The sequence below is a fragment of the Phascolarctos cinereus genome, unplaced genomic scaffold, assembly GCF_003287225.1.
Source record: "Phascolarctos cinereus isolate Bilbo 61053 unplaced genomic scaffold, phaCin_HiC Scaffold_5;HRSCAF=322, whole genome shotgun sequence".
In the NCBI taxonomy this organism is placed as follows: domain Eukaryota; kingdom Metazoa; phylum Chordata; class Mammalia; order Diprotodontia; family Phascolarctidae; genus Phascolarctos; species Phascolarctos cinereus.
In genome coordinates, this window is record NW_027555958.1 from 405,319,618 (window position 1) to 405,335,141 (window position 15,524).

At 39.0% G+C, this 15,524-nt stretch overlaps 1 protein-coding gene across 1 annotated transcript in view; it reads right to left on the minus strand.

Annotated features, from left to right (window-relative positions):
- RGSL1 (regulator of G protein signaling like 1) overlaps positions 1 to 15,524 on the minus strand; it is a 124,231-nt gene that overhangs the window by 98,792 nt on the left and 9,915 nt on the right. Inside the window, exon 3 of the mRNA XM_078155784.1 lies at positions 13,636 to 13,784. Within this exon, the coding sequence (XP_078011910.1) occupies positions 13,636 to 13,784 (149 nt within the window). The remainder of the gene's footprint in view (positions 1 to 13,635; positions 13,785 to 15,524) is intronic.

Genomic DNA, 15,524 nt, shown 5'->3' on the forward strand with positions numbered 1-15,524 from the left:
ATAATGAGAGCTGTGCAAAAGTGGAAAGAGGCTGCCTCCAAAGTGGTGGACTCCTCCACCTTGGGTACCTTGAAGCCAAAGTTGGACAACTGCTTGGTGTGTATGTGAGAGTGACGATTTCTTTGGCTCACAGGTTGGTCTAGATGGCCTTTCCAATGCTCAAATCCTGTGATTCTGTTAATTCCAAGAGAGAATAAAAGAAAACAGAGTCAATGAAACATTAAAAAAAGTCAGAAGAGAGCAGAAAAAGTTCAGAAGGAGACATGAAGAGGGAAATTTTGTTACTATGATATTAAATTTAATATACTCCTTGATAAAGTGTGTGTAATAGAACTCCAAAGTTACCTACAAAATTCTATTTTCTGTTCTTGTTTGTATATTGAAATATTAATTGGTTATGGAGTTCATAATAAAAGTGAAAATTCTAAAAAAATAAAATGAAGGGTAGGACCTCATTGATCCCTTCCAGCACTGAATCTATGATCCTATAACAACCAAAAGATACTATAGGAAACAAAATGGATGGACTTGTTTACATACATATATTGGGTTTTTGTACAACCAAAAATCAGTTAAGAGTAAAAAGGGAAAAAATAGACGAGGGAAAAATCATAAATATTTCTTGATTAAAATCTGTCATCCAAAAGGTGTAAGAAAAATAACCATGGCAGAGTATAGTAGAATTATCACCAACAGAGACCGTCTTGATTCTCTTAATGTGACCAAAGCTCTAATAAGCCTTCTGGCTGTCATGTCATTCTCTCTCTTTCTCTCCCTCTCTCTCCTCCTTTTCCTCCCCCTCTCTTTTTCTGTCTTGTTTTTTACTTCTTTCTCTCCCCTTTCTCTCTCTTCTCCCCCTCTATCTTTCTCCCTCTCCTCTCCTTCCTTTCCTCTTTTGTTTCTATCTCTCTTTTTTCTGTCTGTGTGCCTGTCTCTCTCTGTGTCTCTGTTTCACTGTCTCTGTCTGCCTCTTTCCTTTTTCCTGTTGGCTGAATTGTACTAACTGAACTCGTCACACCTAACTGATCAAATGTCTGTTTTGTTAGAAAGAAGCATAAGAAGGATCCTTAGACATAATCACATCACAGTACAGCAGAACTTCAGAATTGGCAGAGAAGTGAAAGGTAAGGCCTCTCCTTCCTGGGACAGCCCATTACACTTTGGGGTAGCTCTAAGTGTGAGCAAGTTGTTCATGGTACTGTGGAAAAAATCTTCCTCTGCAGCTTCCATGCACTGTTTCTCCACTATCCCCCTTACCTTGCCACCATCTTAAAGACTATCAGGAGAGTCCTTGAAATACTTGATGATGGCTACCATGCACCTCCATCCCCAAGTCTTCTCTTTTCCTGGCTAACCATCCCTAGTTTCCTTAACCAGTCCTCATGAACTTGTGACCTGGCTACTCTCTTTAGAATGATCCCAAGCTTCTCAACTTCTTTCATAGAAAGTGGTACCTGAAACTAAACAAAATACTCTAGATAAAGTCTGACTAAGGTAGAATACAGTGTGACTATCACCTAATTCCTAGATCTTGTAAGAAAACAGGACCAAAGCAAAATAGATTAATAGTAATTTTTTTTACAAAAGTATTTTTTATTTTCCCCACTTAAAAGTATTTTATTTTTTCCAATTACATGTGAATATAGTTTTCAATATTCACTTTTATAAGATTTTGAGTTCCAAATTTTTTTCTCCCTCTTTCCCTTCTCCCTCTCCAAGACGGAAAGCAGTCTGATATAGGCTATTTATGTGCAATCATATTAAACATTTCCACATTAGTCATGTTGTGAAAAAAGAGTTTGAACAAAAGAGAAAAACCACAAGAAAGAAAAAAAACCACAAAAATTAGCAAATAGTCTGCTTCAATCTGCATTCAGATTCCATATTTCTTTCTTTGGATGTGGATAATGTTTTCCATCATGAGACTTTTGGAATTGTCTTAGATCCTTGCATTGCTGAGAAGAGCTAAGTCTATCAAAGTCAGTCATCGCACAGTGTGGCTGTTACTGTGTACAATGTTCTCCTGGTTCTACTCACTTCACTCAGCATCAGTCTATACAAGTCTTTCCAGGTTTTTCTGAAAACTGACTGCTCATCATTTCTCATATCACAATAGTATTCCATTACATCACATACCACAACTTGTTCAATCACTTCCCCAACTGATGGGCATTCCCTCAATTTCCAATTCTTTGCCACCACCAGAAGAACTGCTATAAATATTTTTGTACATGTGGGTCCTTTCCCTTTTGTTATCAACTCTTTGGATATGGGCCTAGTAGTGGTATTGCTGGATCAAAGAGCATGAACAATTTTATAGATCTTTAGGCATAGTTCCAAATTGCTCTCCAGAATGGTTGCATCAGTTCACAATTCTACCAATAATTCATTAGTATTCCAATTTCCCCATGTCTTCTCCAACATTTATCATTTTCCTTCTTTGTCATATTAGCCAATCTGATAGGTGTGATGTGGCATCTCAGAGTTGTTTTTATTTACATTTCTCTAATCAATAGTGATTTAGAGCATTTTTATGTCACTATAGATAGCTTTAATTTCTTCATCTGAAAATTGGCTGTTCATACCCTTTTACCATTTATCGATTGGGGAATGACTTGTATTCTTGTAAATTTGACTAACTTCTCTATATATTTTAGAAATGAGGCCTCTATCAGAAACACTGGCAGTAAAAATTGTTTCCCAGCTTTCTGCTTTCCTTGCAATCTTGGTTGCATTGGCTTTGTTTGTGCAAACTCTTTTTAATTTAATATAATCAAAATTATCCATTTTGCGTTTCATAATTTTCTCTATCTCTTGTTTGATCATAAATTCTTCCGTTCTCCATAGACATGACAGATAAATTATTCCTTGCTCTCCTAATTTGCTTATGGTATCACCTTTTATGCCTAAATCATGCACCCATTTTGACCGTATCTTGGCATATGGTGTGAGATGTTGGTCTATGTGTAGTTTCTGCCATACTATTTTTCAGTTTTTCCAGCAGTTTTTGTCAAATAGTGAGTTCTTATTCCAGAAGCTGGAGTCTTTGAGTTTATCAAATAGTAGATTACTACAGTCATTTACTACTGTGTCATGTGTACTCAACCTATTCCACTGCTCCACCACTCTATTTCTTAGCTAATATAAAAAGGGTTTGATGATTGCTGCTATAGTTTTAGATCTAGTATACAGGTAGGCCATATTCCTTTGCATTTTTTTTCATTAATTCCCTTGATATTCTTGACCTCTTGTTTTTCCAGATGAATTTTGTTAACATTTTTTCTAGCCATACATAATCATTTTTTTTTTGGTAGTTTGATTGGTATGGCACTGAACACATAAATTAATTTAGGTAGAATTGTCATTTTTATTATATTAGCTTGGCCTAGTGATGAGCAGCAGATATTTTTCCAATTATTTAGATCTGTTGTGTAAAAAAGTGTTTTATAATTGTGCTCATATAGTTCCTGGGTTTGTCTTGGCAGGTAGACTCCCAAATATTTTATGTAGTCTGCATTTATTTTAAATGGAATTTCTCTTTTTATCTCTTGCTGCTAGGCTTTATTAGTAACAAAAAGAAATGCTGGTAGTTTGTGTAGGTTTATTTTATATCCTGCAACTTTGCTAAAGTTGTTCATTATTTCAAGTAGTTTTTTAGTTCATTCTCTAGGATTCCCTAAGTATACCATCATATCAGTGAGAGCTTTGTTTCCTCATTGCTTATTCTAATTCCTTCAATTTCTTTTTCTTCTCTCATTGCTAAAGCTAACATTTCTAGTATGATATTGAATAATAGTGATGATAATGGATATCTTGGTTTTACCCTTGATCTTAGTGGGGAAGCTTCTAGCTTATTTCCATTCTATATAATGGTTGCTAATGGTTTTAGATAGATATTACTTATCATTTTAAGGAAAGGTCAATTTGTTCCTATTCTCCTGTTCTCTGTATTTTTAATAGGAATGGGTATTATATTTTGTCAAAGGCCTTTTCTCTATCTATTGAGATAATCATATGATTTCTGTTAGTTTTCTTATTGATACAGTCAATTATTCTGACAGTTTTCCTAATATTGAACTAGCCCTGAATTCCTGGTGTAAATCCTACCTTGTGATAAATTGCTGTAAAGTCTTTGCTAATGTTTTATTTAAAATTTTTGCATCAATATTCGTTAGTGAAATTGGTCTATAATTTCATTTCTCTGTTTTGGCTCTTCCTGGTTTAGGTATCAGTATCATAAAAAGAATTTGGTAGGACTCCTCCTTCTCCTATTTTTTAAATAGTTTATATAGTATTTGGAATTAATTGTTCTTTGAATGTATGGTAGAATTCACTTGTAAATCCATCTGGCCCTAGAGATATTTTTTCTTAGGGAGTTCATTGATGGCTTGTTCAATTTCTTTTTCTGAAATGGGGTTAAGTATTTTATGTCCTCTTCTGTTAATCTGGGCAATTTATATTTCTGTAAATATTCATATATTTCACTTAGATTGCCAGATTTATTGGCATGCAGTTGGGCAAAATAGCTCCTAATTATTGCTTTAATTTACTCTTCATTGGTGGTGAATTCACCCTTTTCATTTTTTATACTGGCTCTTTGGCTTTCTTTCTTTTTTTTAATCAAATTAACCAAAGGTATATCTATTTTATTGAATTTTTCATAAAACCAGCTCTTGGTTTTATTTATTAGTTCAATAGTTTTCATAATTTCTATTTTATTAACCTCTCCTCTGATTTTCAGAATTTCTGATTTGGTGTGTATTTGGTGATTTTTAATTTGTTCTTTTTCTAGCTTTTTTTAATTGCATGCTTAACTCATCGATCTCCCCTTTCTCTATTTTATTCATGTAAGCATTTAGAGATATAAAATTTCCCATAAGAACTGCTTTGGCTCCACCCCATAAGTTTTGGTATGTGGTCTCGTTATTGTTATTCTCTTTGATGAAATTATTGATTGTTTCTATGATTTCTTGTTTAACTAACTCATTCTTTAGGATTAGATTATTTTGTTTCCAATTAATTTTTAATCTATTTTTCCATGGCTCTTTATCACATGTAATTTTTATTGCATCATGATCTGAAAAGGATGCATTTAATAATTCTGCCTTTCTGCCCTAATACATAATCAGTTTTTGTATAAGTGACATGTACTATTGAGAAAAAAAATATATTCCTTTTTATCTCTATTCAGTTTTCTCCAGAGGTCTATCATATCTAACTTTTCTAAAATTCTATTCACCTTCTTAACTTCTTTCTTGTTTATTTTATGGTTAGTTATTTAGTTTTGAGAAGGGAAGGTTGAGATCCCCCACTAGTATAGTTTTGCTTTCTACTTCTTCCTGTAACTCATTTAACTTCTCCTCTAAAAATCTGAATGTTATGTAGTTTCCTTCCTTATCTCTTTTAATTAGATCTGTTTTTGCTTTTGCTTTGTCTGAGATCAAGATTGCTACCCCTGCTTTTTTTTCCCCTTCATCTGAAGCATAATATATTCTGCCCAAGTCTTTTACCTTTACTCTGTGTGTATCTCTCTGCTTCCAATATGTTTTGTGTAAACAATATATTGTAGGATTATGGTTTTTAATGCACTCTTACCTGCTTCCATTTTATAGAAGAGTTCATCCCATTCACATTCATAGTTATGAATACTGCATCTTTCCCTCCATCCTATCCCCACCTCGTTTATACTTTTCTCTCTTCTTTTACCCTTTCCTTCCTCACCAGTGTTTTGCTTTTGACCACTGCCTCCCTTAACCTGCCCTTCTTTCCATCTACTCCCCTTCCTTTTCTTTCCCCTTTCTCCTCCTACTTCTCTATAGGGTAAGATAGATTTCTATATCCAATTGAGTGTTTATGTTATTCCCTCTTTGAGCCAAATCCAATGAGAGTAAGACTCAAACAATGCTCACCCCCCTCCCTTCTTTCCCTAGTATAGTAGGTCTTTGTGTTTCTTCATGTGGTATAATTTATCTTATTCTGCCTCCTCCTTTCTTTTTCTGTGAGTATAATTTTTTTTAACCTTCAATTTTTTTTTATATAATCACATCAAAGACAACTTGTACCCATACCCTCTGTCTGTGTATACTCCTTCTAACTAAGAAAGGGTACAGTTCTCAATCATTACTAATATCATCTTCCCATGTAGAGATATAAATAGTTATTGAATACCATGTTTGTTTGTTTGTTTGTTTCTTTCCTGTTTACCTTTTTATGCTTCTCTTGAGTCTTGTATTTGAGTATTGAATTTTCTGTTCAGCTCTGGTCTTTTCATCAGGCATGATTGAAAGTCCCCTATTTCATTGAATGTCCATCTTTCCCCCAGAAAGATCGCATTCAATTTTGCTGAGTAGTTGATTCTTGGTTGTAATCCAAGCTCCTTTGTTTTCCAGAATATCATATTCTAAGCCCTCTGATCTTTTAATGTAGAAGCTGCTAAGTTCCATATAATCCTGCCTGTAGCTCCATGATATTTAAATTGTTTCTTTCTAGCTTCTTGTAGTATTTTCTCCTTGACCTGATAATTCTGGAATTTGGATATGATATTCCTTGGAGTTTTCATTTGGGGATCTCTTTCAGGAGGTGATTAGTGGATTCTTTCAATAACTATTTTACATTCTGGTTCCAGGATATTAAGGCAGTTGTCCTTGATAATTTCTTGAAAGATGCTGTCTAGGCTCTTTTTTTGATTATGGCTTTCAGGTAGTCCCATAGTTCCTAAATTATCTCTCCTGGATCTATTTTCCAGGTCAGTTGTTTTTCCAATCAGATATTTTATATTTTCTTCTATTTTTTCATTCTTTTGATTTTGTTTGACTGATTCTTGATAGAATTATTAGCTTCCACTTGCCCAATTCTAATTTTTAAGGAATTATTTTCTTCATTTAGCTTTTGTACCTCCTTTTCCATTTAGCCATTTCTACTTTTTAAGGAGCTGTTTTCTTCAGCAGATTTTTCTCCCCATTTGACCAGTTGTATTTTTCAAGGAACTATTTTCTTCAGTCAGTTTTTGTCTTTCCTCTTCCAAACTGTTGACTCTCTCTTGCATTTCTTTTCCCAATTTTTCTTCTCTCTCTAATTTTTCTTTTAAAATCCTTTTGGAGCTCTTCCAAGTAGGCTTTTTGTGCTTGAGACTGATTCATATTCCCTTTTGAGGCTTCACATGTAGGTATATTAACAGTGTTGTCCTCTTCTGACTTTGTATTTTGATCTTCCCTGTCACCATAGCAACTTTTTATTGTCAATGGTCGTTTTTGCTTCTTGCTTATTTTTTGCCTATTTCATGGCTTTTAAAGTTGACTGTCCTCCTGGGGTACAGGGGGCACTGTCCCAAGCTTCTTGTACTGGGGGCTAGTGGCCTGGGCATTGGTTTTATGTGCTGGGGCCTCAGGTGCTGATGGCTTACTCACTGCACTGGGATGGCTTGGCCTAGTCATGCCTGTTGTGGCCTGGTTTCTAGGACTGGCAACTTGCCTTCTGTGCTGGCACTGGAGGTTTCGCTGCTGACTTGTTGAGCCAGGACTGAGGGGCCTCAGTTGCTGATCTGTGCTGTAGATAAGAGCCTCCCTTTAGGATTTTTTCCAACATTTATCATTTTCCTGTATTATCATGTTAGCCAATCTGATAGATGTGGTATCTCTGAGTTGTTTTGATTTGCATTTCTCTAATCAATCGTGATTTAGAGCAATTTTTCGTGTGACTATAGATAGCTTTAATTTCTTTATCTGAAAACTGCCTGTTCATATCCTTTGACCATTTATCAATTGGGAATGACTTCTATTCTTATGAATTTGACTCAGTTCTTTATATATTTTAGAAATGAGGCCTTTATCAGAAACACTGGCTGTAAAAATTGTTTCCCAGCTTTCTGCTTCCCTTCTAATCTTGGTTGTATTGGCTTTGTTTGTGCAAAAACTTTTCAATTTAATATAATCAAAGCCATCCATTTTGCATTTCATAGTATTCTCTATCTTTCGTTTGGTTATAAATACTTCCCTCACCACAGATCTGACAGGTAACATATTCCCTGCTCTCCTAGTTTGCTCTCTCCTTACTTTCTTTTGGTTATTTTATCTGTTCTCATGAGTTCAGTTTTTATGTCTGTTGGGATAATTTCTCAAATCCCTATATCAAGTCCAAGTCTCTCTCCTGAATTCCAATCACACACCATCGGTTGCCTGTTGAACATCTCCTTTCCATGTCCTGTTAGTATTTCAAACCCAAAGTGGTCAAAATGGAACAACCCTTCTCCTTAAAGTCACTCTTTCCTTCAAAATTCCCTAATTCTGTTGAGGTTACCACTATCCTTAGTTACTCAGGTTCATAACCTGGAACTATCTTTAATTTTATCTTCTCTTTCACCACTTACTAGTTGCTAAGTATTATTCCTTCTTGCTCCATCTCTCATGGCTATCTCCTTTTCTCTGTTCCTATAACCACCATTCAAAGTCCAATTCCTCATCACCCTTTACCTTGACTACTTAATAGTTCTTTTGCTTCTAATCCTTTCTCTAATCCATCCTCCCGAAATTTGCTGGCAAAATTTCTGAAAGCACTTTGAAGCATTTGTGTTTTGTCTATATTTAAGATATAGTGATTCTCAACAATTTGTAATCACACCTCACAAATTATATAAGTGATCCTTAACACACAGAATGCAGGTCTGACCGCGTTAACCTTCAGTTGCTCTCTAATACTGCTAAGACAAAAAAAAAAATAACTTCTCAGTCTGGTATTTTAAATCTCTGAACAATCTGTTTCCAACCTTTCCACAATTACTTCCCTTCATGAGCTCTCTACTTCACCCAAACTGGATCTCTCCCCTGAATTCCACACTCACTTCCATGCATTTGTACATGCCATCCCCCATGCTTGGAATGCTCTCCCTCATCTCCAACTCTCAGAATCCTTCTATTTCTATAAGGTTTAGCTCAGGTAGCACTTTCTTTCCACAGTCTTACCTCATGCACCATTATTAGTACTCTTTCCATCTTTTCATTTACCAGGTGTTATATCTATTTATAATAATCTCAGGTTTTAAAAGGGTTAAAAAGTTTTATGTGGATACTCATTTGACATTTATGTATGTATTATATCCCCTAAAATGTAATTATGCTCCTTGGGAGCAAGGACAGGTTCCTCTTCAGAAGCCAAGATGGCGGAGTAAAAAGGTAGTCACTCTCACTCTCCCCTATCAACCTCTGAAAACCCAGAAAATATCACCCCAGAAAAAACCCCTGAAACAGCTGAACAAGAAGAAAGACAGGGAGCAGCAGTGCAGCAGGCCAGCAAATGGGTCTCCCAGTGCCTCAGCAAAAATAAGGGAAGCTGATACTACAAAAGGCCCCCAGGCAGATAAGTACCCTGCAGCATTCATCTGAAAAAAGCTGAAGAAAGCAACCTAAAGTCTCCCTAAAGTCCCAGCCTTGCTGATTCTAGCCCAACACCAGGTAAGCTGTCAGAACCTCCAATTGTCAACCAGGAAGAGATCCTGAGGCCCAGGTGGTAGAGCAGGCAAACATCAACACCTGGACCTCTGAGTGCCTCAGTGAGGGTGGGAAGTGGGGGGTGAGGGAGGGGAAATGGGAACTGGTGGAAACCAGCTCAGAAAATCACCAGGTGCCTCAGCACTCTATCACAAAGGAATCTCCCAGTGCATTAGCAGAAAGAGGGAGACAGCACTGCAAGGGGCCCCAGGCAGACAAACACCCTGCAGCACACATCTAAAAGGAGCTGAAGAAAGCTAAAGGAAAGGAAAAGCAGGCAACCTAGAATTGCCTGAAAGTTACGGCCTTGCTGATTCCAGCCCAACACTAAGCTGCCAGAACTCTACAGCCTCCAATTGCCAACAGAAGAGGCCCCAGCACACAAAGTCAGTGACTGTCCCAGCACAAGAAACTTGGGTCAGTGCCCTCTGCTCCCCAGAAGGCGAGCTCAATCTCTTTAAAGTCAAGGGAATAAAGAAACACCACGAGTAAAAAGATTCATATTATGAGAAGAGTGAAGATCAAGACAGAAATTCTGAAGAGGACAAAGTCAAAAGGGAATAGGAACTGGTCTGAAGCCCAAAAGGCCTTCTTAGAAGAGAGCAAGGACAGTATTTTTGTTTTCACATACCCAGCTCCTTACACAATGCTTTGCATGTAATGCGTGTTTCATCATGTGTGTTGGATTGGATTGAATAGCTAACTTCTCTAACTTCTTCAGGAATCCTATGTTCTCTCATCTTCCCTCCTTACATCTAAAAAGCAGCTCTTTTTTTTCTGAGATTTTCTCTTTTTTCTTCAAACTTGTAATAAGTTGGAACAGTTACTTGGTGACTCTATCCTTAGACAGATTGTAGGGATTGTGAAGAGAAATGCATGCCAAGGGAGCATTGTCGTGACCTGGCCTCTGAGTCCTCACCACCCCACAGATCATGAGGCTTTGGAATCTCCTTTGGAAATTACGTTCAGGCCCTGAAGTTGTCATATCCCTTCTGGGGTCAAAACTTCATTCTCTGAGGACAGATTTGATTTCTGGATAAAAGTTATTTGGAGCCACATCCAATGAATGGGTGGGTCAAGGTGGGCAAGGTAATATGGAATCAAAAATTAAATGAGATTACATGGGTACAAGATGCGTTTTCTTATGAAACTCACAATATTACTGAAGGCACTTTGGGGCATGTGTGTTGTTTCTATATTTAAAATACAACAGTCCTCAACAATTTAGAGTCACACCTCGTGAAATATATAGGTGATCCCCCAACACATAAAACAGTCTTATTACAAAAGTAATTTTGTAATTTGATTGTTTAGAACTAGGAACACATTCCCCCCCCCCAAGTGATTTTCTAAAGCATAGTTAAACCACAAACTGTCCAGCTGAAAGTAGAGATAGAGGGGGCATGGGCACGGAAAGTTGCAGGTGAGATGTCAGTTGGTCCTGCTTAACTGCCTTTCTTTGTTAAAAGAGTGCTGTAGAAAGAGAAGAAGGTATCCTGGGCAATGAGTGCGGTGGAAAAACAAAAGGCAGACATAAGAATTTCTTAAAGGTCAATTTGATCCATGATTTAGGTGACCCTCAGCTCTGGATCCTGGGAACAGAAGGCTGTATGGTGGTGGTGGTGGTAGTGAGGCAAAGGGAAGTGGGAAGAAGGGAAGATGAGGGGATAAAAGGAAAGAGAGGAGATGAGAAAGAGGAAGGGGGTGGAAGAGTTTGTTACCTCCTCATTTCTTAGGCCCAGGATTGCCTCAAGGCAACTTTTTGAAATGGATGATTTTGATGTCACCTTCTTATCCCCTTTTCACCTCATTCCTCTACTCAAGGCTCTCCACTTTCTTAAGCCCCGTCCACCCTCTCTGCCCCACCTGTCAACTTGCAGAGATGGTGCTTGACAAATGAGGAATTTGCTGTCCTTCACTGGGGAGGAAGCAGGCAGGAGTCGACCTCAGGCTATGGGAATGGTGGGAGGTTGTCAGGGTCAGATGAACTGAGGCAGGGACTGGTGGTCTGGAGGGACACTGAGGGCCAAGCCCTACTAGAGAGAAATATCTTTCCTTAGGGAAAGATGAGAGATCACCAGTCGGCAGTCAGAGTGGAGCAGGGCTGAGTCACCAGCAGTAGCTGAGAAAGGCTCAATCTAAGAATTTGCAGGTTAAAACCATGAGAGATAGCAAACTAGCATCAATGAAGCATATTGTCCTTAAGCACATTGCTTTCCTCAGCTTTTTATCACAATAATGGTCCTTTTGAACTGCCTTAGTTGGTGTTCTTATTATTAACACCGACAGCCTCCCCAGCTTGGTAACTTGTAATTGTCAAAACAGGTCACAGTGTTGGGGTGCTTGGGTGCTTATGCTTGGGTGCTTATGTTTGGGTGCTTGTACTTGGACCCCAATTTCTCTTTAGCCTCAGAAACACTGACCCTGCCAGTTTCTCCCCAGCCCAAGGACCCTATGCTTAGCAATTACTCATGAGTGGGCCCCAGCAAGACCCTTATCTCTCTCCCTGGTGCAGTTCCAAACAGCACCTGAAGGATTTATTAGTTTGAACTGGCTTTGCACTGGGTCATAAAGACATTTTACCCACTGAACTATCTATTCTACCACCCTACCTCATTATCTACATCCTGGACTCCTCATTAACTGTTTTCTAGACTTAAGATATATGTATACTTCCTACATCTATCTTGTCAAACAAGACGTTGACTGGTGGCAGACTGGACAACTCTCAGTTACCCTGAACTCTGGTTGACTTAGTGACGTAGCAGGCCTAAAACCATACCTCCATGTGGCCCCCCCTTGTGGGCTTTTCCCAGAGAACTCTGGGTAAATCGCCCACGAAGTAGATACAACAAGTGCATGTTTAAGAACTGACCACTCCTTAACCACTCCCTAATCGCACCCTGAATCCCCTAGTTAGCATATTTGACACATGTCTTATCATATTGTATAATATATAAACTTTAACTATACTGTTTTAAGATTGCTGGTTCCTTAAGAATCCTTGCCCGCTTAAAAGCGTAACAATAAACTTTTTGCAACTTGTCTTAAAATTGCTTGAGTTTGTGAATTCATTCCAGACAACCCATTTTGTACTTTGGTTTTTTGAGGGGTCCCAACCTCTCAACCCTCATCAACAGGTGTGTGATAACTCTTAATTAAACCACTTTGTCCAGGCTTTGCCTGCTCCTAAATAATCCCAATTTAACCTCCTTGTGCTCCTTTTCACAACCAAAACTCCTAAATACAGCTGATCTCAGCTAGAGTTAGGAAATCAATATGGTTGGGCTGCTTCATTTTAAGAAGTGAATGAAAGATTGTCCCATAAAACTCCCACTGTATCTTTACAAGAGGACGTTTATAGACCTAGACAGGCAAACCTTGGGAAAATAGTCCAACAGTTTACTAAAAGGGGGTTTTATAAGAACGTAAAAAGGAAAGAGATGTTCATATTCAGTAGTCATTCCTCAAGCCTCGGTTTCCTCATCTGTACAAATACAGCGGACTTGATGAATACTAAGATTCTTTCTCTTGCTGAATCACTCACTGATCCTATAATAGAAACATATAAAAGAAGCCTAATATCTAAAATAAAATGATAAATACTTTAGAATGCTCTGAAATAAAAGGATAAAATAAATACTTTGGATTAAAATGGAGCCTTTCTTTACCTCTACACTCTTTTAAAGCATATTTGGGGTATTGTGTTCAGTTCTGGAAACCTCATTTTAAGAAGGAAAATGGCAAATCAGAGAGTGTTTAGATTAGAGGACAGTGACCAAGGACCCTAGGAGACATAAAAGCTTCACTCAAAGACCTGTACAGTCTCTGTGGCTTACAGTACTGCCCTGGGTAGGCTTCCAATGTGTGAGGCAGGGCTGTGTTCTACATGGTTCCCCCGTCTAGACTATGCTGCTTCCCTCTGCAGCTCTTCTCCACACCCAGAAGTTAATGGTCTACACTCCCTCTCCATACACTCCTCCAACTGCTCTCCCACAGCTTTTCACTGGTCCGAGAAGCACTAGTGTCTGAGATGCTAGTCTCCCCTTCATCCCTACTGTACCAAGTCCATTTGGATCTGAGGGGGAAAGAGGAAGCTCATGTTCACATGGGAATTTACCTAGATGTGATTTATTCATGTTCAAAATAATACAGGGGACAGCAAGGACATATGGCAGCCTGTGACATAGACAATGTGATCCATGCCATAGCACGGGACACAAGACATTGGTCCGGGAGCTTGCCAGATCTGCCAGGACTGGCATTTGACCAACGTAGTGGAACCGGACGTCGTGGCTGGTTCTGCAAAAGGAGCTGGAGCCTTTTATGAAGGGACCAGTCTGGGCTGGGCTGACCCCAGGAACCTTTGGCCGCACCGATCATGATTGAGCTAGAGGCACATGAAAATAGGGTTTGGCAAATGATTTTGGTGCTCAGAGGCTGCGTTGGGGAATGCACCAGTCAACCTGGCTGCCTTTCTCTATATTCCCCATCTTCGCTTAGGGCAGGGCTGGGATGGGGAGAAGGGATCCCCAGTTGGCCTCTGCTGTTCAGCTCTCCTCTAGCAGATGATGTCCATGAACCATCTGCTTCTCCTTCCTTTGACTCTGCAGTTCAGCTTTCCTCCAGTAGATGGCATCATTCCCTTTTTTAGGTAACCGGCTCGCTCATTCTAGGATAATGGAACGGTAGCTGTAGAGATGGAAAGTCATCTAATCCAATGCCCTCATTTTACAGATGAGGAAACTGAGGCCGAGGAAAGTTAAGCGATTTGTCCAAGGTCATACAGTTGGGGTTTGAACCCAGGCCCTCCAACTCCAGAGCCAGTGCTCTTTCTGCTATATTCTTACAAGTTGAGTGAGGTAAATCTGTAGGTATTTTTTTTAAAGCCTAATTATGTGTTTCCGTTAGTCTTAAGACTTCTCTTGTACATGGTCCCACAGCCCCAAGCTCGATACAGCAGGGTTACGGAGGGCAGGGGTGGGTAGAATGGGACCATGAGAACCACTCTCACTTCTCAGATAAGTCTGTGACTCATCCCAACTTCTGGGTCAGCACCAATTGTTTCCTTTCCCCCTCCCTCAAATGGTGCACCTGCTGCTCACACGAAAACCCACATGCCTTGCTAGGAAACAGAGTTCAAGGCAACAGAACCTTTTGCGTTCTCTTTTGAGTTCTCCCTCTGTTCCCTGCCTCCCCCTGGAAGAGCAGCTGGGCAAGATTTTTCCAAATTACTTTGTTGTTACAGGAAAATATTTCCAAAAATGCTGGGTGGCGCTCAGGAGGCAGGTCTGAGCTGGCTGTCGGTACAGCTGCTGAGAAGAGGGAGAGTTGCCTAGGCTATCCCGTGCAAGGAAGAATTCCTAACAATTAGGTGAATTTTAAATGGGATGGGCGGCTTCCATGTGAAGTTAGCTTTTCATTATTGGGTATCTTCAAGCAAAGGCTGGATGACCACTTGTCAGGGATTCTTGTTTAAGATATAGAGGATTGGGTATAAGACTGCTGAGGTCTATCCCAGTGCTAGGATTCTGCAGTTTTATGATCCTGACATAAATCTGTAATTGGCAGAATTAAAATTAAAAATGAAGTGAAAAACTTCTGGCACTACCTGAGAATCAAGGTTCTATTTTCAGATATGTCACTGACCACTAATGTGACTGTGACATGTCACTTGGCCTCTGTGATAAGCAGTTTGCTTACCTATAAAATGAAGAGATCAAAGGAGATGATTTTTAAGATTCCTTCACACCATTTCTTGCCTCCTCCATAAATATTTGGAAGCCTAGTGGGCCACAACATTACCAGGCTTGTCCTTAAACAGCCTAGGACACAACAGTCCTCTGGCTCAGAACACATCACCTCCTGCTTATACCTTCAAGGAGTTGTGTCTAGACATCTCTTAGGTCAGGGCAAGATGAGGGCTGAGTGAATCCCAGAGGACTGACTTTGAACCTCCTGAGCTTCTACCTTCATCAGTGTTGATGATACTTTGCCTAGTTTCATTCCCCAGTGGTTTGTGTTCTCCCATCTCTTCCTTCC